This window comes from Heterodontus francisci, chromosome 5, assembly GCF_036365525.1.
Source record: "Heterodontus francisci isolate sHetFra1 chromosome 5, sHetFra1.hap1, whole genome shotgun sequence".
NCBI classification, from domain to species: Eukaryota; Metazoa; Chordata; class Chondrichthyes; order Heterodontiformes; family Heterodontidae; genus Heterodontus; species Heterodontus francisci.
The window spans coordinates 17342992-17366817 of record NC_090375.1 but is presented as its reverse complement, the minus strand read 5'-3'; the positions used below and the strand labels follow the sequence as shown (position 1 = coordinate 17366817).

Below are 23826 nucleotides of genomic sequence, written 5' to 3'. Positions count from 1 at the left end.
ATAAGGAGGCCCAAAGAAGAATATGTAGGTATGTGTAGATTGAAATCACCCATGATTACTGTATTACCCTTGTTACTTACACCTCTAATTTCCTGATTTATACTGTGAGTTACATTACCACTGTTCTTTGGTGGCCTATAAACAACTCAGACCAATATTTTCTGCCCTTGTTTTTTAGTTCCACCCAGACTTATTCTATGTCTTGGTCTTTAGAACTAAGGTCATCTCTCACTACAGTCCTCATGCCCTTTTTAGTTATCAGAGCTACCCCACCATCTTTTCACAGCCTCCTGTCCTTCCTGAATGTCACATACCCTTGGATATTCATTCCCAGCTTTGGTTTCCTTGTAGGAATTAGGAAAATGTTCTATTGCCCAGCATTAATATCCTACTCCCTGATAATTAGAAAATTAAATTTTAAGAAGTGCCATATCTAGGATAGTTTGCCCCAGTTTCAAGAATCCATAGACATACTAATTCATTTCTTCATTGTGTAACCTATTAACATCATAAAGAAAATACAGGCTTTCTGATCTCTTGGTATATATAGGGGCAATTTTCTCTACACACTAATAGGCAAAGAGTTGTGCATATTTTATGTAAGTAGGAAAGCAAAGCCAGTTGAAAATGCTGCATTGTCCATGCATGCACTCTCTTGGTTTGTATAAGCTCAGCTATTTCTAAGTTATGTTATTGAGTTTTTGAGAAGTTGGGCACTTAGTTCCATGTACTCTGTTCCTGTGTTCATATTGTCTCATTCTGGAATGTAATATTTCACACAATCAAATTCTTAGTCAGTGATATTATTCAGCCATCTGTCTGCCAGGATTATCCAATGACATACAATTTAATCCACCTGAAGGTATTTTCTTAAAATGTTGATTATGTAATAGATGCAGGTGCATCCGCCTCTTCTGGAAGTCAGCCAATAGTCCCACTGGGATAACATGGTAAAGGACCTTTGGGACTGACCCCATTGAAATGGTTCTGTGTGCACTGTGGTTAATCCTTAATTTTTTTTTAATAACATATGGGTCCCATTCATTAAAAATATGCAACCTAGTTCAACTCTGCCACTCAAATGGATGTTCAAAATGACTGTGCCCCTTGGGACCAGAATTTATTTTTTAAAAAGCTAGCCTTAATTCCTCAGTGGTTACAGACCAGTAGCTAGCTTTGATAGCACAATGTTAGCACTAACATCAGATCTACATTGTGTGTTTTTATGGCACTCACAATTATACTTACACAATGGATGGGTCTATTTATGTCAAGTTGCATGTGCTGATTGCTTTGCAATGTGTTTTCAAACTACTTTAAGCTAATCTTGAAACATGCCTATCTTGTAATAATACATTAAAAAAAAAGACTTTTAATCAATGTGAGATGAGCTAGAAACTATAATTGCATAAACTTGTATGTTAAAATTAAATGTGCAAATTAGACTTTGTTTTATTTAAAATAAGTTTTCAAGTTGCTTACTCTGATCGAACCAATACCTGAAGTATAACCGTGACAGGGTAGTTGTCACTGTATCTGTTCTGATGTTGCAGCATTCCATAGTAGCATTTCCGATATGTCTTTCTTTTTCCTCAATCAAGGATTCCCCCCCCCCCCCCCCCCCCCATCCCGACTGTGGTTGACAGGGCCCTCGACCATGTCTGTTCCATTTCCCATATCACTCCTTTTTGTCCCCCTCCCAGAACCATGTTAGGGTTCTCCTTGTCATCACCTTCCTCCCCACTTTCAACACACAATTTTCCACCATTTCCGCCACCTCCAGAGTGAAGCCACCACCAAACACATCTTCCCTTTGCCTTTCAGCATTCTGAAGGGACTGTTGCCTCTGCAACATCCTGGTCCACTCCCCTTCCCATGGCACCTTCCCATGCAAGCGCAAAAGATCCTATATTTTTCCTTTTACCTTCTCCCTTCTCACTGCCCAAGACCCCAAACACTCCTTCCAGATGAAACAACGATTTATTTGCACTACTTTCAATTTAGTATCTTGTATTTGCTATTCATGCTGCCCTAGCAAAACTGGAGGCAATGGGTATCAGGGAGAAAACTCTCCACTGCTTGGAGTCATGCCTAGCGCAAAGGAAGATGGTTGTGGTTGTTGGAGGTCAATCATCTGATCTCCAGGACATCACTGCAGGGGTTCCTCATGGTAGTGTCCGAGGCCCAACCATCTTCAGCTGCTTCATCAATGACCTTCCTTCAATCATAAGGTCAGAAGTGGGGATGTTTGCTGTTGATTGCACAATGTTCTGCACTGAAGCAGTCCATATAGAAGTGCAGCAAGACCCAGATAATATCCAGGCTTGGGCTAATAAGTGGCAAGTAGCATTTCTGCCACACAAGCAATGACCATCTCCATCAAGAGAGAATCTAACCATTTCCCCTTGACATTCAATGGCATTACGATTGCTGAATCCGCCACTATCAACATCCTGGGGGTTACCATTGACCAGAAACTGAACTGGAGTAGCCATATAAATACCATGGCGACAAGAGCATGTCAGAGGCTAGAAATCCTGCAGCGAGTAATTCACCTCCTGACTCCCCAGAGCCTGTCCACCATCTACAAGGCACAAGTCAGGAGTGTGATGGAATACTCTGGACGGGTGCAGCCCCAACAACACTCAGGAAGCTGGACACCATCCAGGACAAAGCAGCCCACTTAATTGGCAACCCATCCACAAAAATTCACTCCCTCCACCACTGATGCACAGTGGCAGCAATGTGTAACATCTACAAGAGCTCCAAGGATCATTAGGACCTTCCAAACCTGCAACCTATACCACCTAGAAGGATAAGGCCAGCAGATGCATGGGAACACCACCAGCTGCAAGTTCCCATCCAAGTCATCCTGCCTTGGAACTATATCGCTGTCCCTTCACTGTCGCCTTCCTAACAGCACTGTGGGTATACCTACCTGACATGGACTGCAGTGGTTCAAGAAGGCGGCTCACCACTACCTTCTCAAAGGCAATTAGGGATGGGCAATAAACGCTGTCCTAGCCAGCGATGCCTACATGAATGAATAAAATAAAGTCTCCTCTACATCGTAAAGGCTAAACGCAGATTGGGAGAGGGCTTTGCGGATGTGTGACCCTGAGCTTCCAGGGGCCTGTCCTTTTAATTCTCCAATCCACTCCGACCTCTCTGTCCTCTGCCTCCTAAACTGTTCTAATGAAGTTCAATGTAGGCTCGAGGAACAGCACCTCATCTTTACGGCCTTCTGGACTCAACATTGAATTTGACAATTTCAGATCATAATCTTTGTTTCCATTTTTTTTTGCTTTTGAACGGCGACTGTTGGTAATGCTTCTGCATTTTCCCATTAACACCTCCTCTAGACATATCTTTTGTTTCTTTACTTGTCCCATTACCACTCTCATTTTTGCCTTGCACCATCATCTATTTTGTCATTTAATTTCTGCTGTCTTTCACCCTTTCACAGACCTTCCCTTTTGTTCTTCCCCTCCTCCCTTTCCTTGCCTCTGTACTTGCCTTAAACCTGTTCCATAGAGTCATGGGGTCATTTACAGCACAGAAGGAGGCCCATTGAATCCATATTGGCTCCCTGCAGAGCAATCCAGTCAATCCCACTCCCTTGCTTGATCCCTATAGCCCTGCAAGTTTATTTCCCTCAAGTGCCCATCAGATTTCTTTTTGAAATCATTGTCTCTGCTTCCACTACACTCATGGGCAACAAGTTCCAGGCCATTACCACTTGCTGTGTAAAAAGGTTCTTCCTCATATTCCCTTCTTGCCCAAAACCTTCAATCTTTGTCCCCTAGTCTGTGTACCATCAGTTAATGGGAATTATTTTTCCTTGTCTAACTTATCTAAGCCCGTTATAATCTTGTACACCTATATCAAATCTCCCCTCAATCTCTCTTGCTCCAAGGAGAACAAGCCCAGCTTTTCCAACCTAACCTTTTAACTGAAATCCCCCATTCCTGGAACCATTCTGGTAAACTTCCTCTGCACTGTCTCAAGGACCCTCACGTCTTTCCTAAAGTACGGTGAGCAGAACTGGAAGCAATAATCTGGTTGGGGTCTAACCAGAGCTTCATAAAGGTTCTGCATAACTTCCCTGCTTTTGTGCTCAGTACCTGTATTTATGAAGCCCAAGCTCCCATATGCTTTGCCAACCCTCTCTCAATATGTCCGTCCACCTTTAAAGATTGATGCACATGTACCCCCAGTGCACTCTTTTCCTGCACTCTTTAGAACTGTGCCATTAAGTCTATATTGCCTGATCTTATACCTTCTGCCAAAATGCTTCACCTCACATTTGTCTGTATTAAATTCTATCTGCAACTTATTTGTCCATTCTGCTAGCCTATCTATTTCCTGTCGCAGGTGGTTCATATCATCCTCATTGTTTGCTGCATCTCCAAGTTTGGTATCGTTGGCAAATTTTGAAATTCTACACTATATTCCATATCTCTAACTTTTCCCAGTTCTGACAAAAGATCATCAACCCGAAATGCTAACTCTTTCTCTCCACAGGTGCTGCCTGACGACCTGAGTATTTTCAGAATTTTCTGTTGTTATTTCAGGTCTCCAGCATCTGCTGTATTTTGCTTTTGTATAGTTGGTATCAGGATTGAATAACATGGTGTGAAACTCTTCTGCATTTGTTCAGTTATACAGAGGGATGGGGTGGATATCTGGTAGGTCAATAGTATTGTGGACAAAGCTGTTGAGGGGCAAGTAGGGACTATGCAGCCTATCCCAGTGATCTGTGGCTCCTCTGAAAGGGAGTTGGGGAGCATTTGTGTGAGTGATGGGAAAGTTATGTTTTTTAACTCTCGATTTTGTGCTTTTTTTCCCAGTGCTTACGTAGTGAATTATTATGGCAGCTATTTTAAAAATACAGACCTCTGGATAGTTATGGAATATTGTGGAGCTGGGTCTGTGTCTGATATTATCCGACTACGAAACAAAACAGTAAGTGTACTCAGTTTATTAATGTAACTGAAATTGAGGTTTTTTTCTTTTGCAGAACATTAATAGAAGTAGTGACTTTATTGAATGACAAATGTGAGAAACTTTTAACCTGTGTTTTATCAAATGATATTTTCCAATTTATGTGTATCAAATCACGTGTTCTGAAATGGAAGAATGTTCCTTGTAATCCACTGTTGAAATAATTTAGTTGCACGTACTGGATAGTTTGCTGGATGATTGTAGTTTTATTTTGGAAGGTCAGAATTTGCAGCCATTATGTGATCAAGATGGTTTAAAAAAAAAATCAAGACGGTTTTTATGGAGCCTTGTTGAAAGCAGGAGAAATATTTAATATTACAGTGCCCTCTTCTGATTTACATTTGCCATTACATATTAGTTAAATGCTGCAAAATAGAGGAAGTTTTGCTTATTAAACCAAAATTGTTTATATCAATCAATCTGTCATTTTTGAAGCTATCCTTGTCATTTCTACCATTTTTACAAACTATCACAAAGGATTTTGTTTAGTCTTAATGGTGTTTTGTTTCTGATTGAAGGAAAACATCTTTTTTAAAACGAGTGGGTACTAAATGTAACACAGGGATTACTGACTTAGGGGGCCAGCTCAAGAGCCCAGCAAAGCTGAATTAGTATCACTCAGCACCTTGGCTTCAGTTATGCATTTTAATCATTGTCATCTGCAGCTCAATTAGTGGCACTCTTGGCCTCTGAGTCGGAAGGTTATGGGTTCAAGTCCCACTCCAGAGACTTGAGCAAAAAAAAGCCTTGGCAATACTGAAGAAGTGCTGCATTGTGCGAGGTTCTGTAATTGGGATGAGACTTTCAACCGAAGCCTGCTTTCTCAGGTGGATGTTAAAGATCCCAATACATGATTTTGAAGCAGGTGCCCTGGTCAATATTTATCTCTCAATCAGCATCATTAAAACAGATTATATGGTCAATATCACATTGCTGTTTAGTGGGAACTTGCTGTGTGCATATTGGGTGCTGTGTTTCGTATATTACAGTAGTGACTGCATTTTAAAATTACTTTGTTGGCTATAAAGCGCTTTTGGGCTTTAGGCACTACGTAAATGCAAGTCTCGCCCTCTGCGTGATTAGATTAGAGATACAGCACTGAAACAGGCCCTTCGGCCCAACGAGTCTGTGCCGACCATCAACCACCCATTTATACTAATCCTACACTAACCCCATATTCCTACCAAACATCCCCACCTGTCCCTATATTTCCCTACCACCTACCTATACTAGTGACAATTTATAATGGCCAATTTACCTACCAACCTGCAAGTCTTTTGGCTTGTGGGAGGAAACCGGAGCACCCGGAGAAAACCCACACAGACACAGGGAGAACTTGCAAACTCCACACAGGCAGTACCCAGAATCGAACCCGGGTCCCTGGAGCTGTGAGGCTGTAGTGCTAACCACTGCGCCACTGTGCCGCCCCACTCGTCCTCACTCTCACGTGTGTACTCTCACCCACTGCACGCGCTCAGGCCCACCTCTCTCACCCCCACCTCCAAAATGTGCTGACATCCCATACCTGCTGGCCCTATCACTCCGCTGTGCTCTCGTGCCCACAATCCCTCGTGCTCAGTAACTCTTTCTGAATAAAGGCAATTGTCAGGGTTTGAAGACAGAGTTGGCTAAAGTGGACTGGGAAATTAGGTTAATAGGTAAGATGGTAGAGAAGTGGTGGCAGGCATTTAAGGAGGTATTTCATAACTCAACAAATGTATATTCCATTGAGAAAGAAAGACTGAGAAGGACGCACCATCCGTGGCTAACTAAGGCAGTTAAGGATGGTATCAAATTGAAAAGAAAGGCATACAATGCTGCGAAGATGAGTGGTAGGCCAGAAGATTGGGAAAATTAAGGGGCAAAATGGAGGGAAGAAGTTAAAACAATCACTATGACTAGAGAATAAGTACTAGGAAAACTAATGGGACTAAAGGCTGACAAGTCCCCTGGACTTGATGACCTGCATCCTAGGGTCTTAAAAGAAGTAGCTGCAGAGATAGTGGATGCATTGGTTGTATTCTTCCAAAATTCCCTAGTTTCTGGAAAGGTCCCAGTGGATTGGAAAACCACAAATGTAACACCTCTGTTCAAGAAAGGCGGTGTGGTGGGGAGGTGGTGGTGGCACGACAGAAAGCAGGAAGCTATAGGCCAGTTTAGCCTAACATCAGTCATTGGGAAAATGCTGGAATCCATTATTAAGGAAGTAGTAGTGGGACATATAGGAAATCATCATCCCATCAGGTAGAGTCAGCATGGTTTGATGCAAGGGAAATCATGTTTGTCTAATCTTTTAGAGTTCTTTGATGATGTAACAAGCAGGGTGGATAGAGGGGAACCAGTAGATGTACTGTATTTGGATTTCCAAAAGGCATTCAATAAGGTGACTCATAAAAGGTTACTGCACAAGGTAAGAGCTCATGGTATTGGCAATAATATATTAGCATGGGTAGAGGATTGGCTAACTAACAGGAAACAGAGAGAAAAGATAAAAGGGGCAATTTTAGGTTGACAAACTGTAACTTGTGGAGTGCCACAGGGATCAGTGCTGGGGCCTCAACTATTTATGATCTATATTAATCTATATTAATGACTTGGATAAGGCGACTGTGTATATTGTAGGCAGATTGCTGATGATACAAAGGTAGGTTGGAAAGCAAGTTGTGAGGTCATGAAGCCTGCAAAAGGATATAGATAGGTTAAGTGAGTGGGCAAAAAATTGGCAGATGGAGTATAATGTGGGACAATGTGAGGTTGTCCACTTTGGCAGGAAGAATAGCAAAGCATAATATTATTTAAATGGAGAGAGACTGCTGAATGCTGAGGTACATGAATCAAAAAATGTTAGCATGCAGGTATGGCAAGTAATTAGGAAGGCAAATGGAATGTTGGCCAAGGGGGATGGAGTATAAAAGTAGGGAAGTCTTGCGACAACTGTACAGGCATTGGTGAGACATTGGCCACTGCATACAGTTTTGCGTCATAGAGGGGTTTTCTTACTTAAGGAGGGATATACTTGCATTGGAAGCAGTTCAGAGAAGGTTCACTAGGCTGATTCCTGTGATGCAGGGATTGTCTTGTGAGGAAAGGTTGAGCAAATTGGCCCTGTATTCCATAGAAAAAATTACAACACAGAAGGAGGCCATTCAGCCCATTGTGTCCATGCTGTATTGGAGTTCATTGAAGTTTAGAAGAATGAGGTGATCTTATTGAAACATTTAAACTTCTGAGGGAGCTTCGCAAAGTAGATGCTGAGAAGATGTTTTCCCTCATAGGGGAATCTAGAATTAAGGGAACAGTTTCAAAATAAGGGGTTTCCCATTTAAGATGGAGATGAGGAGGAATTTCTTTTCTCAGAGGGTCGTTAATCTTTGGAATTTTCTTCCCCAGAGAGCAGTGGAGGCTGGGTCATTGAATATATTCAAGGCTGAGTTAGACATATTTTTGAACTACAGGGGAGTCCAGGGTTATGGGGGGCTGACAGGAAAGTGAAGTTAAGGCCACAATCAGATCAGCCATGATCTTATTGAATGGTGGAGCAGTTCGAGAGGCCGAATGGCCTACTCCTATTTCTTATGACTTATGAACTTTTCTTTCATGCTAGCATCCTGAATAATGCTATGTTAAAAATCTTGAAAGTAAAGGATGTTATAAAACATACTGCAACTCTTACTAGTAGATGGCTTTGGCACATCAACGTAATGTGCTGGGAACGGTAGCACACAAGCTTGTATACATGTTTCCCCACAGAGTGAGTTTCCAGACTGCGTTTTATCAGTACCTCTAGAATTGATTTCTGGAAAACTCCCCACAAGTTACCCGTTCCTTCAGCTGCCACAAGTTCCAGTTCGTACCGTGGGCTGAGTTCCACTTGTACGAAAGCGATCTCATATTTGCATAGCATCTTGTCATGTCTGTCGAAGTATCTCAAAATTACTTTCATACAACAAAAACTGCTTGCATTTATTAAGCACCTTTTACAGAATAGAATGTTCCAGGGTGCTTTACTGGACCGTTATCAGATATAATTTGACACTGAGCCACAGTTGAGTCATGTGGATCTCTTGCCTCTGAATCAGAAGGTTGTGGGTTCAAGTCCCACTCCAAAACTTGAGCACAAAAAGTAAGGCTGACACTCCAGTGCAGTCTTGAGGGAGTGCTGTACTGTCGAAGATGCTGTCTTTTGGATGAGACGTTAAACTGAGGCCCCGTCTGCCCTTACGGGTGGATGTATTTTGAAGAAGAGCAGGGGAGTTCTCCCCGTTGTCCTGGCCAATGTTTATCCCTCAATCAACATCACAAAAAACAGATTATCTAGTCATTCTCACGTTGCTGTTTGTGGGAGCTTGCAGTGCACAAATTGACTGTCACTTTTTCTACATTACAACACTGACTACACTCCAAACATACTTCATTGGCTGTACAGTGCTTTGGGACTTCCTGTGATCATTTTATTTTTTATTCGTTCATGGGATGTGGGCAACACTGGCTAGGCCAGCATTTGTTGCCCATCCCTAACTGCCCTTGAAATGAGTGGCTTGCTAGACCATTTCAAGGGGCATTTAAGAGTCAGCAACATTGCTGTGGGTCTGGAGTAACATGTAGGCCAGATCAGGTGAGGATGGCAGATTTCCTTCCCTAAAGGACATTAGTGAACGCCGCTATATAAATGCAAGTCTGTCTTATGTACGGAGATATTGGGACAGCTGATTAAAAGCTTGGTTAAAAGAGCTAAGTTTTAGGAGCATCTTCGAGGAGAGAGAGGTTGAGAGATTAAGAGGTTTAGAGAACAAATTCTAGAGGTTGAGGCCTAGGCAGTTGAAGGTATGGATGTCAATGGTGGAGCAATGAAAAACTGGGATGCACAAGAGGCCAGAATTGGAAAAGCACAGAAATTTTGAAGGGTTGTAGGGCGGGAGAAGTTTGTAGAGGGATTTTAGAATGAGATGAGAGTCTTGTCATTTTTATGGGGTGAGAGACACATGATATAAATTTCAATGTGATGTCCACTATTGTTTTGTGTTTAAAATGTTTACTGTATTGCATTGCTTTGCTTCCTAATTTAGTAAAGGTTCTCAATCTTGTTGCTTCTGAGCCTCCACCCTTTGTTATAAAAAAAATTTCACGGACCTCCCCATCACACAAGTATTTTTTTCTAAGTAAATGAAGTTATACAGTTACAAAAAAACAAATGTTGCTTGTCTTTATACAATTCATGCTTGATAATTGAATGTTGCTGTAATTTGGGTGGGTTTCAAAGATTCATTGGACAGTACTTGTGCACAAATTACACCCTGCAGTTGAGGTATATCTTCACTTTCATGACAAATAAAACCAAAATTCAAGTATTTGTCTTCATATTTCCTTAATTTTGCAGGTTTAATACAGATTTATGGTGTTTCTTCACACCTCCACCTCCTCAGCATTCTTCAGCCTTTACAGTTAAACTTGATGGAGGAAGTTCTGTATCATCACTTTGTGTGTTTTGTTGTTTTTAATCTGATGGTCCAATTAAAAAAAAAATTCATATCTGGTATTTATTGTGTGTGTGGACAACATTTTTTCTTGTTCTTTCTAATTGATCTTGCTCGCATTGAAATAGCTCATTACACCTTACGTAAAGAGAAAGCGCATTATGTAACCTGAGAATGCTAATTTCTGCACTTTTCAGCACATGATAAACATGCATCAACTAGGGATGGGCATAAATGTTGGCCTTGCCCGCATCCCAAGAATTAAAATTATCCCAGGCCTCACCTGAATGGTGAATAAAGCATGATACGCCAACCTCAAATGTGCGAACATCTCATCAGATACCTGACATAGATGAGCAGAGCATCAGGTACCCTAGGGGGGTGAACAAGCTATAGATATCCCAACCCCTTCTGAAGAAATGTTTTTCGCTGTTCCTGTAGATGTTGACTGACCTGTTTTTCAGTAAGTGTACTGTTGTAGTAATTTGCTTTTTACCTCCCCTGTAAAGGGGATGCTTTGATACGTCATATTGTGAGCATGCAGCACATTAATTCCCAGTTCTAGGGACATGCTGTTCAATGAATTGCCAGGTCCAAACCTCCTGCCCTCATGGTTATTGAAGCAGCTGCCTGCAGATGATTAAATAGCAATCCCAGCACAGCCAGAGCCTGAAAAAGGGAAGGCAGAGTCTGTGGCAGAGGCTAGATCTGGGGGGAGGGTCAGTGCAGGGTGCACGTCATCTGATTGATTACCAATATCCCTGCCATACAGGGGAACTAGAAGTCACAGCCTTACTGTCTCCAGGTGAGTTGCTAGGACCATCTCCATGTGCAGCATCTGTCTCCATACATCCTTCACCTCCACACGTTGCTGTATAACGGACTCGCCTTTTTCAAACATTGTCTTCTGGCGATAGCTTCCAATTGTGGTCCCCTGTTCAGTGATCTCATTACATCGCATGTACACTGCAGGGCTTTGCCAATTTGTGAATGGGTGGCGCCATATTTCATTAGGCCTACACGTTTATGGACTCCTTGAAATGTTTTCGTGGACCCCAGTTAAGAATCCCTGTGATCTCGCTTGCATTTGTTACAGTATATGCGATATGTAAATGTTCACTGTGCAGGAAAGTTCCCCACTAAATGAATAATCATTAATGAACGCTAAGCGCTCAGTGCTTTTCTGGATGTTAATTATGGAGTGTGTAAAACCAAGCCATTGTATATTGACCTATATGGAAAAAAATTAACTGTGCAACACAGAGAAACATGAGAGAAACATAATATCTTTCAACTGCATGAATTCCAAAGGTGTTTTTTTGTAAGAAGATATGATAAATTGTAAAAGATGTTTCTTGGTCATGGAAATTGGCACCAAGCCTCAACACATACTGTAAATAATTCATGAACAGTGAACTCAATCAATTTATAATTTTTTTTTGCTGAATCCTGCTGATTGAGTGGAAAGATAATTGAATGGATAGAATTCTGAAGGTATTTTTCTGCAAAATCTTTTCATTATGTTTAAGACTGGGTAATTTATAATCAGTAAAGCAATTGCTCGTTCCACACTCAGTGAAAACTGAGAAACGTGTGGAATGCTAGGTTCCAAACTCTTCCATTTTGGTTGCTGAAACCCCTCTTGAATTAGTCAGTGCAGGTTTATCTGAGGTTATGTTTCTCTATCTGGCACACATGAGCCATAATTTAAAAGCCGCCATTCACATAATTTGTGAAATGAGTAATTAGGAAACTTGTCAACAATTTGTACGGAAGAGTTAGCTGATTGTTGTGAGCCTCATTATTCCACAGTGTATTTCATAAGTTTTTCTTTGGTACACGTCTTAAAATGTGGCAGTAATCAAGTCCTTCAAAATATGAGTGGTTAACCACAGATTTAATGCATTCAGGTTGTCAAAACTATGTTTCTTTTTACCTAAATGTTTGTGTGCCGTGGAAAAAGCTTTCTTTTTCTCATCTATGATGCTTATATATGTTAGAACATTGGAGACCTTATTGATGGGAGTCTTTTTAACAAGTAGTTTTATAACCCTATCTGCTTTATATAGATTTCTGTAATGAAACTGTCCATGTTGTGAGACTGCTGGACCTTGGCACTCTGTTGTGGAACAATTTCATTAGTGTGGTTACATTATGAGGGTGTGGTAAGTAGGTTTCCCTAACATGGTAGCTAATAATATAAAAGTTCATCACAAAGGCCAATGACAGAGAAAAAAGTCTACCACCGCTTGTCAGGCAAGCCCCCGGCCTGCCAAGAATGAGAAAAATTAATTTCGCCACATGAACATGGATTTTAAACTATTGTTGAAGAAAGAACTTGCTTTAAAAAAAACAATTGGAGACCTTGGCTGGAGAGAAACATTAGCATATCAAAGGGCAAAGGAGCTTTTCACTGCTCCAATTTAATCCACAATGGACTTTTGATTACCAGACGTTGAAGGTGGAAAGGCTAGCATTCCAGGTTCTGAAGAAGGGTCACGGACCTGAAACGTTAACTCTGCTTCTCTCTCCACAGATGCTGCCTGACCTGCTGAGTTTTTCCAGCACGTTCTGTTTTTATTTCAGATTTCCAGCATCCGCAGTATTTTGCTTTTATTTTAGCATTCCAGGTTAACTGCCAAGATGGCCGAGTACACAAACAGACGTGGTCGGACCAGTTTGGTCACATGACTGACTGTTGGAGATTTTTTGAATTTGAACTTCCAATGGGGATTTTGAACTCAGTCCAGGAGAAAACAGCTTTCTGAGAACACCTCTCTCCTGTCTGCTCTCATCTCGCTCTCACCAGCTTCGGAAACCATTGAAGACATATGAACCCCAAGAAAGAAAAGTCTCCTACAGTGAACGAGGTTTAAGAAGAATACTGGCCCCCAACAAAAAGTAAGAGCTGTTTACAATTAAGGACTCTATGGCAAGCTGGAAACACAGAAACAGTAACAAGAAACCCCCTTTTAGAGACTGCCTCAAATATCTCCATTTTAGTTTTCTTCTCTTTTCTGTCACTATTTGCATCGCGTGTGCATGCTGGCGTGGGTGCGTCGTATATCCGTAGGCGATAACCGTATTGGAGTTTAAGTTTAAGGTTTAATAAATTTCACTTTTCTTCTTTAAACCTAAAGAAAACCTGGTGTGCTCAGTTTTTTGCCTTATAATTGGAAAGCTGTGAACAAGGATTCACAAAGGGGGAGCTCAAAACACAGTGTGTTTAAAATTAAACCCTGTTACAATAAGACCAGGTGAAGACAGTAAAAGACCCCTAGACATCTTTCTCATCTGGTCATATTATGTTATGACCAGATTTATGTTATTTCTAAACAAAATAAAATAATCAGCAAGGCAAAGTGTCTTTTAATTTTAGTGCTTAAAAATTCATGCCCATCTAGGGTGCCAAAATGTCAGACTAGACAGTGGCCACGACCTTGTCTACGTACTGGAAATGAGAATTCTGGACGTAGGGGCTCACACCCGTACTAGTTTAAGGGTTAAATGAACATTCTCACAGACAACATGGGCCAGATTTTCAAATGCTGGCTTGCGGACACGGTTTGAAAATCGCAGTCCCGGAGGTCTCCGGAATCTGATGCCTCTGGGACAGTTTGCAATTTAGTTTCTAAATGTGTGTTACAATCTTGCCATTTTATATCTTTCTAACTATATTACTTCACATATGTTCCATTACCCTTATACACTCTACACCTCTTGTACCAAGCTTTTATCAACAAGTTCTAGTTCTGGTCCCAGAGACTAACAGAAACTGCTGGTGTTTAGGGTAAGTAAACCTTATTCTGGCTGTAATGCAGATAATCTCAAAGCATGCATGAATTTGTGAATAAGTTCTGAATTGAATGTAACCAAGATGAGGCTGATTGAAAACTGCTACCATCAGCACAGTTTCAATCTTGGGGCTTAATGCAAATTGGAATCCTTCACTTGCTCGTGATCACTTCATATATATTCCTTGGACAACAGACTAACGTAGACTTGCACAGTGTCCTAGTGTTGTTGTAACTTCACAAATGCAGGTATGCCTTCATTTGTGGTTATTGTAGTGTTTCAGTGGCTTTAATGTTTTATTTTGGCTGGAAAAATTAGAGGTTGGCACAGTCCACTTTATTTTTTGTATGCATTTTATGTAACTTTTCTTTTGCAGTAATAGCTTAATTCCCATAAAATCTTGCTGATGGATTTTGGAACTCTGGTACGATGTGTATTGAATTCTTTGTTTTGTACGCTCCAATTTTTTCGATTAACACAATGGGTGTTAATATTTCTTATAACATCTTTAATAATAATACACAGTTTTTGTCAATCTGCATTTCCTGATTGGCCAGTGGGTTCATTTGATGGGTGCAGCCTGGCAAACACCCCGCAATTACTGGCCCCTGGATCTTGCTGCTCCTGACCTCGCTCACTGGCCCTCAGCCCTCGCTGCTCCCTGGCCTTCTTAACTGGCCTCTGGCCCCCAACTCTCGCTGCTCTCCAGCTTTGGCTACTGGGCTCTGGCCCCCGGCTCTCACCGCTCCCTGGCCTCTGCTACTGGGCTCGTGATGACTGGGGGTGGGTGGCGAGGGGACACGGCATGTGGTGGTGGAGGGGGAAGAGAGTATGATGGCATGGTTGGGGGGTGGTGGGGACGGCATGGAGGCAGAGGTGATGAATGGGAATGTGGGGATGAAATAATGGGAGGGAGGGATTGGGATGGCATGGGGTGGAGGGGAGAACAGCCTGGGAGGTATGGAATGAGGGATGGGGAACTGCCTGGGACGTGTGGGATGGGATGGCGTGTGAGGGATGGGATGGGGATGATATGAGAGGGATGAATGGAATGATAATGGCATGAGAGGGATGGTACGGGAAGGATAGAATGGCATGGGATGGGGATTTAAAGAAGTACTACTGCAATAAAGATTCATTGCAAATATTTTGTGGGTCTCTACTATTACAATTTATATTTACTTTATGATTTTAAAAGTAAAACCTTGCGTAAACCTCCTTTTTGTAACTAGTTTATTTATTTGGAAATGCATAGATTATTGCAATTTGTAGCAAAATGATCACAAAACACTTGGATGAATGCAGATATATAAACTTTATAAAAAGCCAGGCCAGAAAGACAAAGTGTAGATATAATTTCTGTGATGGCTGTTGAAATTAGTTTGGACAGTTCTGGCTCAGTGTCCCATAGAGACAAAAATGGAGGAAAAAATTACCCTCATGTTTTACAAAGGGCTAAAAGCAAATAAACTGCAACATGGAACTGTTTGAAAGCAGCTGTGTTGAGTTAGCGCTGCTGTTCTGTGAGCAAAAAATCATGGAATCAATTGGGAAGAGGGATGGGGAGGCAGCAGAAATAGAAATATTGGACAGTAATAGAAAAAAAAATGATGAATCCATACTGGTTTTAGATTAGGAAAAAATATTTGGATGCTATATTGGAATTGTTGCAGTTATTAGACACTAGGTTCGTAGAATTGCACAAAGCGGACTTGGTGCTTAAATGTCAGCCTGTTCTGAGATTTGAATTCGTGATCAGAGTGACGTGAAGTCTCTTATTACAAAAGATTAAAACCATCCCGTATTTTGGAACTTTTCTGTATTAGATACTTTTTGGTAAACTCAATAAATTAGTATTTTGTAAATGCAATTAGATGCCTTTCCATCCCATCTCAAATAGCAAAGAAATACATCTCTTTTTTTCTGTCGTGCTTTCGTTAAATAATTCAGAGTGTGTGAGAAACTTTCAATTCCAAGATTTATGTGTTTTCCAATTTTTTTTAGAATTATATATTGTGAATTAAATGTTTAACTTTGGAACTCAAATTAAACTTTTGGTAAAAACTGGAACTGAATTATTGGATTGAATTTCCCCGGCCCTGTGCTGGTGGGTTTGGAGGCAGGGGCCCATTCCTGCCACCGGGGAAGTTACTTGGGGTTGCTGGGAAGCAGCTCGCTTCACAGTAAGATTCCAATTAGGGGTGATTTTGCTGCCCTGGCTGTGTGCGGAGGCTGCCAACTCAATGAAGGCGGCCTCCCTGAAGCAGGCCAGGGTGTGGGGTGCTGGTGTAGGTAGCCATCAGAGCCGGAGCCTCCGTGCCGCAATGATGGAGCTGTGGGCAGGAAAGGCCACATCCACGGCCCAAAGAATCCACCTGGAGGGGTTCCCCCTCAGCTCTGAGGGACCTTTTGGCTTTACCTCTCAAAATTACTTATTTAATTTTACACCTCCAAGGGCACCTCCATATTGACGTACTCTTTCAGTCTCTGACTTGCCTCAGCAGCGCTCACCTCTCCCGGTGGAACTGCTGAGCCACCAGAGCTGCTGGCTTAATCAGAGCTGCCGGCCCTCTGGGTCGACAGCATCGAGATCCCGCCCGCTGTCCTTAATAGGATGGCGAGTGCAGAGGTGGCCAATTAGTAGGACGCCTATGGGAAGATTGCTGAGCTGGTCTCACTATCGGCAATGTGGGCTTGCCCCTATTTGGTTCTGACGTCTGGGTCCAGAAGCCCATGGGAAAATCCTGCCCATTGTTTTAATAAATTTGCTGTGAGGAATTATGATCTTGTTTTATCTGACACAAGTTTCTGATAAAGTTAATGTGGCATGGGTTCTATTCCAGAGTTACCATCCCCACCCACGCACCATTTAATCACCGGTTTCAGTCCAATTTGAGTGGAAACCTGGTTTCACACCACTGGACGCATTTGACCTTGCTGCACCTCTTGTAGTCAACATCGAAACCAGTGTGATAACTTTTATTGGTGTTTCCAATTCTTGCATGAATGTGGCACAGACTTACTGTGATCTGGATGATTTATGAAAGAAGTACAAATAAATAATGTTTCAAACCTCAATACTAAACCCCCTACATTATTTTTTATCTGCAAGCAGACCCACGGGACTATATAAATGTATTTTACATGTTTCAAGCTATCATAAAACATGCTGACACCATAATAATTCCTGGGATAAGTTTTTCCAAGGCACTATACAGTCAGAAAACTAATATCATATGAAATATTTAAATTAAATATTCTGTCCATACATTTTTAAAGGCTTTTTAAAATTCTTATTCTGGAGTCTTATGTAATCATATGGTATTTGCAAATGACATCTGTCTTGATAATTAGAATATGTGAATGAATAACATTTTTGAAATATCCTATGGGATTCGATTTCGGCTGTTGTAGCAGATTTTCAGTAAACAACTATAACTGTGACCTTCTGCTATGTAAGCATACTGTCATTAATAAATGAAATGGTCTTTGCACCATGTTTGTTTTTAGAGGGATATGACAATAAATTGTCAAAGAATGGATACCAGTTCACATGAAGCCCACTGCATGGTATTGTTTATTTCTCCATGTTTCTACTACTCTGTGTGATCATTGTGTTCTATAGACTACACTGATGGTGTATACACAAACACTGGCTCAATCCAAGTAAATTCAAGGCTATCTTTTAAATGTCAGAAGCACCTAAATAGCCTCAGAGCACATATGTTGTACGTTTAAATACCAAGTTATCTTTTGAAGTGAATTTTATTGATGTAACTCATCAATTTAATTGTTTTGTTAAGGCAAACAGGATTTTTATGCCACAAGTAAGTTTATAGATGAAATGGTTCTTATTTTTGCCCAAAGTTGAAAAATGTCAAAAATGTAATTCCCAATGTGAGACATACTGATATTAAAATTACGGGAGTTAGGAGCTATGTTCACTTAAAGTGAAACTGTGGGCTGACTGTGACACTCAAGTAGATTTAAAATGGATCGTAAACCTTGTGTCCTCGGATCACTTATCAGATAAAACATAGGGCTCCATTATGTGACTTCTTCTATCAGAAGCTTCATCTGATTTCATGGAAAATGGGCCCAAACTAATATCTACCCAAGGGTCTGAAATAGTGAGCTCTTCATCAAGCTCAAAGCGGCTTTAATAAATCTAGCGTGCAGCACAGTTTCCAAGGTACAGCTAGCTCTGGTTTAATGCCCTGGTGTAAGTGATAGAATACCTGACAATTCATTTTACTGGAGTTGCCTAACATGAATGGCCTTCCTTCCATGCTGTAACCATTCTGTGATTCTCTGCCGGGCGACTACATGAGGACCTCTATGCAGTTAGAAACATTGGTACTTCAAAAAATAAATTTTCATTTCAAACACATTTGTCACAGTTGGCTATGGAGTTGAATTGAGCAAAAACCTTTTTTCTGTTCAAAATCTTGAGTCATAGAGTTAAACAGCATAGAAACAGGTCCTTCGGCCCACCGCGTCCATGCTGACCATAATGCCTATCGATACTAATCCCCACCTGCCTGCATTAATTCCATCTCCCTCTGTGCCTTGCTTATTCAAGTACCTGTCCAGATGCCTCTTAAATGTTGCTACTGTTCCTGCCTCCACCACCTCCTCTGTCAGCTCATTCCTGATACCCACTATTCTTTGTGTGAAAAATTTACCCCTTTGATCCCCTTTAAACCTCCTCCCTCTCACCTTAAATCTATGCCCTCTAGTTTTAGTCACCCCTACCATGGGAAACAGACTCTGGCTGGCTACCCTATCTATGCCTCTCATAATTTTATATACCTCTATCATGTCCCCTCTCAGCCTCCTTCGCTCCAAGGAAAACAGACCCAGCCTATCCAACTCTCTTTATAATTCAAGCCCTCCAAACCAGGCAACATCCTTGTGAATCTTTTCTGCACCCTCTCTAGCTTAATCACATCTTTCCTGTAGTGCGGCGACCAGAACTGCACGCAGTACTCCAAATGCGGCCTAACCAACCTTATGTACAACTGTAACATGACGTCCCAGCTCTTGTACTCAATGCCTCGGCCGATTGAAGGCAAGCATGCTATATGCCTTCTTCACTACCCTGTCTACCTGTGTTGCCACTTTCAGGGAATTATTTACTTGGACCCCAAGGTCTCTGCTCAACAACACTCCCCAGGGCCCTGCCATTCACTGTATATGACCTGCCCTGGATTAATTTCCCAAAATGCATCACTTCACACTTATCTGCGTTAAATTCCATTTGCCAATCCCTTGCCCACTTTCCCAGTTGATCTATATCCTGTTGTAACCTTAGACAACCTTCTTCACTGTCCACTATACCACCAATTTTGGTGTCATCTGCAAACTTACTAATCATACCCCCTACATTCACATCCAAGTCATTAATATATATGACAAACAACAGAGGGCCCAGCACCGATCCCTGCGGCACACTATTGGTCACTGGACTACAATCTGAAAAATAACCCTCCACTACCACCCTCTGCCTCCTATCACCAAGCCAATTTTGTATCCAATTGGCTAGCTCACCCTGGATCCCATGTGTTCGAACCTTCTGGACCAGCCTACCATGCGGGACTTTGTCAAAGGCCTTGCTAAAGTCCATGTAGACAACGTCCATCGCCCTGCCCTCGTCAATCCTCTTGGTCACCTCCTCAAAAAACACAATCAAATTCGTGAGACATGATTTCCCATGCACAAAGCCATGCTGACTATCCCTAATGAGACCTTGCCTTTCCAAATGCATATAAATCCTGTCTCTCAGAATCCCTTCCAGTAACTTTCCCACCACTGATGTAAGGCTCACCGGCCTGTAGTTCCCTGCTGCCCTTCTTAAATAAAGGCTATCCTCCAGTCTTCCGGTACCTCACCCGTGACTAACAATGAAACAAAAATCTCTGCCAGGGCTCCAGCAATCTCCTCCCTTGCTTCCCATAGCATCCTAGGATACACCTAGTCAGGCCCTGGGGATTTATCCACCTTAATGCACTTCATAACCTCCAACACCTCCTCCTTTGTAATGTTGATAGGCTCCAGGATATCGCTGTTCCCTCCGTTGAACTCACTAGCTTCTCCACGGTAAATACAGACGAGGTGCATTCATTTAAGACCTCGCCCATTTCCCGTGGCTCCACACATAGATTACCACACTTAAGGGGACCTACTCTCTCCCTAGCTACCTTTTTGCTCTTAATATACTTATAGAATCTTTTAGGATTCTCCTTTATCTTATCTGCCAGGGAAATCTCATGGCCCCTTTTCGCCCTCCTAATTTCCTCTTTGTGTACTCCTACATCCCCTAAACTCCTCGAGGGACGCGCTTGATCCCAGCTGCCTATACCTGACATATGCCTCCTTCTTTGTCCTGACCAGACCCTCAATATCCCTCGTCAACCAAGGCTTCCTAAACATGCCAGCCTTGCCCTTCCATCTAACAGGAACATGCCAGCCCTGAACTCTTCTTATCTCACTTTTAAAAGCCTCCCACTTGCCAGACGTCCCTTTACCTATAAACAGCCTCTCCCAATCAACTTTTGAGAGTTCCTGTCTGATGCCATCGAAATTAGCCTTCCCCCAATTTAGGACTTCAACCTGAGGACCAGTCCTATCCTTTTCCATAACTATCTTGAAGCTAATAAAGTATGGTCACTGGTCCCAAAGTGCTCCCCCACTGACACATCAATCACCTGCCCATCCTCATTTCCTAAGAGAAGGTCGAGTGTAGCCCCTTCTCTAGTAGGGCCATCCACATACTGCTTCAGAAAACTATACTGGACACACTTAAATTCTTCCCCATCTGATCCCTTAGCGCTAAGGCGAGGGCGGTGCAGTAGTTAGCACCGCAGCCTCACAGCTCCAGGGACCCGGGTTCAATTCTGGGTACTGCCTGTGCGGAGTTTGCAAGTTCTCCCTGTGACCGCGTGGGTTTTCGCCGGGTGCTCCGGTTTCCTCCCACCGCCAATGACTTGCAAGTGATAGGTAAATTGTCCATTGTAAATTGCCCCTAGTGGGTGGTAGGGAATATGGGGTTAGTATAAATGGGTGGTTCTTGGTCGACACAGACTTGGTGGGCCGAAGGGCCTGTTTCAGTGCTGTATCTCTAAATAAATAAATAAGGGAGTCCCAGTCAATATTAGGGAAGTTAAAAATCATCTACTATTACAACCCTATAATTCCTACACCTATCTGTGATTTCCCTACATATATGCTCCTCTAATTCCCTCTGACTATTGGGGGGCCTATAGTATAATCCTATCAAAGTGATCACCCCTTTCTTATTTCTAAGTTCGACCCAAATGGCCTCGCTGGACATTCCCCCAGGGATATCCTCTCTAAGTACTGCTGTGATGTCCTTCCTAACCAATAGTGCAACTCCCCCTCCTCTCTTACCTCCACCTCTGTCACGCCGGAAGCATCGGTACCCCGGAACATTGAGCTGCCAGTCCTGCCCATTCCTCAACCGCGTTTCCGTAATAGCTATAATATCATAATGCCATGTACCGATCCATGCTCTGAGTTCATCTCCTCACTTGTAAGGCTTCTTGCATTAAAGTAAATGCAGTTTAGCCTACCAGACGTTCCACACACTCTGTCCTGCCCCTGCCTGGCCTGCTTACTGGACTTGCTTGCTTTAACCTCTACATTTGCCTCAACTATCTCAGCGGAGAGACTCCTACTTTGGGTCCCACCCCCCGCTAGACTAGTTTTAAACCCTCCTGAGTATTACTAGCAAACCTCCCTGCAAGGATATTGGTCCCCTTCGAGTTCAGATGCAACCCGTCCCTCTTGTACAGGTCACCTCTGCTCCAGAAGAGGTTCCAATGATCCAAGTAGCTGCAGCTCTCCCGCCTACACCAGCTGTTCAGCCACGCATTCATTTGCCTTATCCTCCTATTGCTACCCTCACTAGCACGTGGCACAGGCAGTAATCCTGAGATTACAACTCTAGAGGTCCTGCTTTTTAACCTTCTGCCTAACTCCCTATATTCACTTTGCAGGACCTCCTCTCTCTTCCTGCCTATGTCGTTAGTACCAATATGGACCACGCCCTCTGGCTGCTCACCTTCCCCTTTCAGAATGTCCTGCAGCCGCTCCGAGATATCCTTGACCCGAGCACCAGGGAGGCAACATACCATCCTGGAGTCTCGTTTGCGGCCACAGAAACGCCTATCTGCACCCCTTACAATAGAATCCCCGATCACTATAGCTTTTCCAACCCTTTTCCTCCCCTGCTGTGCAGCAGAGCCCTCCATGGTGTCACGAACTTGGCTGTTGCTGCTTTTCCCTGGGAAGTCATCCGCCCAACCCCCCCACCCAACAGCACCGAAAGCAATATATCTGTTTGAGAGGGACTTGGCCACAGGGGACTCCTGCACTACCTGCCTATGCCTACTACTCCTTCTGGTGGTCACCCATCCCTTTTCTGCCTGTGCAGCCATTACCTGCGGTGTGACCACCTCACTAAATGTGCTATCTACGACGTTCTCAGCATCACGGATGCTCCACAGTGAATCCACCCGCAGCTCCAGCTCCGTAATGCGGGTAGCCAGTAGCTGCAGATGGATACACTTGCTGCACAGATGGTCGTTGGGGACACTGGAAGCATCTCTGATTTCCCACATAGCGCATATCAGATATATATCACATATATCGCATAGCGCATATATAGAAGCATATCATGGGGCTGAGCTCTCCTGTAATGACTTACCCTTAGATTAATTAGTTACTCCCTGAATTTAAAAATACTAATTACACCAGGGGCCTTGTTCTACCCACTCCAATCTAAAGTCCTTAAAAAAACTCTTTAGTAGTACTCACCTTATCACCAGAGTTTTTTTTTTCAACAAAACAAACTTTCCCTTTTTTTTTAAAGATATTTGTCAAGACTGTTCATGATCTTATATACTTCAATCAAGTCTCCCCTCAGTGTTCTAAACTTCAATGAAAACAAGCCAACCTTTTCTCATAAGACAACCCGCTCATTCCAGGTTATCAATCTAGTAAACCTCCTCTGAACCGCCTCCATGCATTTACATCCTTCCTTAAATAAGGAGACCAAAACTGCACACAGTATTCGAAATGTGGTCTCACCAATGCCCTGTATAACTGAAGCATAACATCCTTACTTTTATTTTCAATTCCTCACGTAATAAAGGATAGCATTCCATTTGCCTTCTTTATTACTTGCTGTACCTGCATAATAACTTTTTGTGACTTGCACTAGAACACCTAGATCCCTCTGCACCTCGGAATTCTGCAGTCATTCTCTGTTACTTCACCAAAAAAGTTCAATTAGATTAGTCAAGCATGATCTGCCTTTTACAAATCTGTGCTGGCTATCCTTAATTAACTCAAACCTCTGCAAATGCTTGTTGATTTTGTTTTCCCTAATTGTTTCTAAAACCTTCCCCAACACTGGTGTTAAACTAACTGGCCTGTAGTCCTATACCCTTTCTTGAATAAAGGTGTCACATTTGCCACTCTTCAGTTCTCTGGCACCTCCCCCATATCTAGGGAAGATTGGAAGCTTGTG

General features: G+C 42.4%; 1 protein-coding gene across 4 annotated transcripts in view; it reads left to right on the top strand.

The window, feature by feature from the left end:
* Positions 1 to 23826, top strand: part of stk3 (serine/threonine kinase 3 (STE20 homolog, yeast)) — a 761988-nt gene that overhangs the window by 135257 nt on the left and 602905 nt on the right. For all 4 annotated transcript variants that reach the window (XM_068031157.1, XM_068031154.1, XM_068031155.1 and 1 more), the window contains one exon: positions 4851 to 4965. In XM_068031157.1, coding sequence (XP_067887258.1) covers positions 4851 to 4965 — 115 coding nt within the window. The remainder of the gene's footprint in view (positions 1 to 4850; positions 4966 to 23826) is intronic.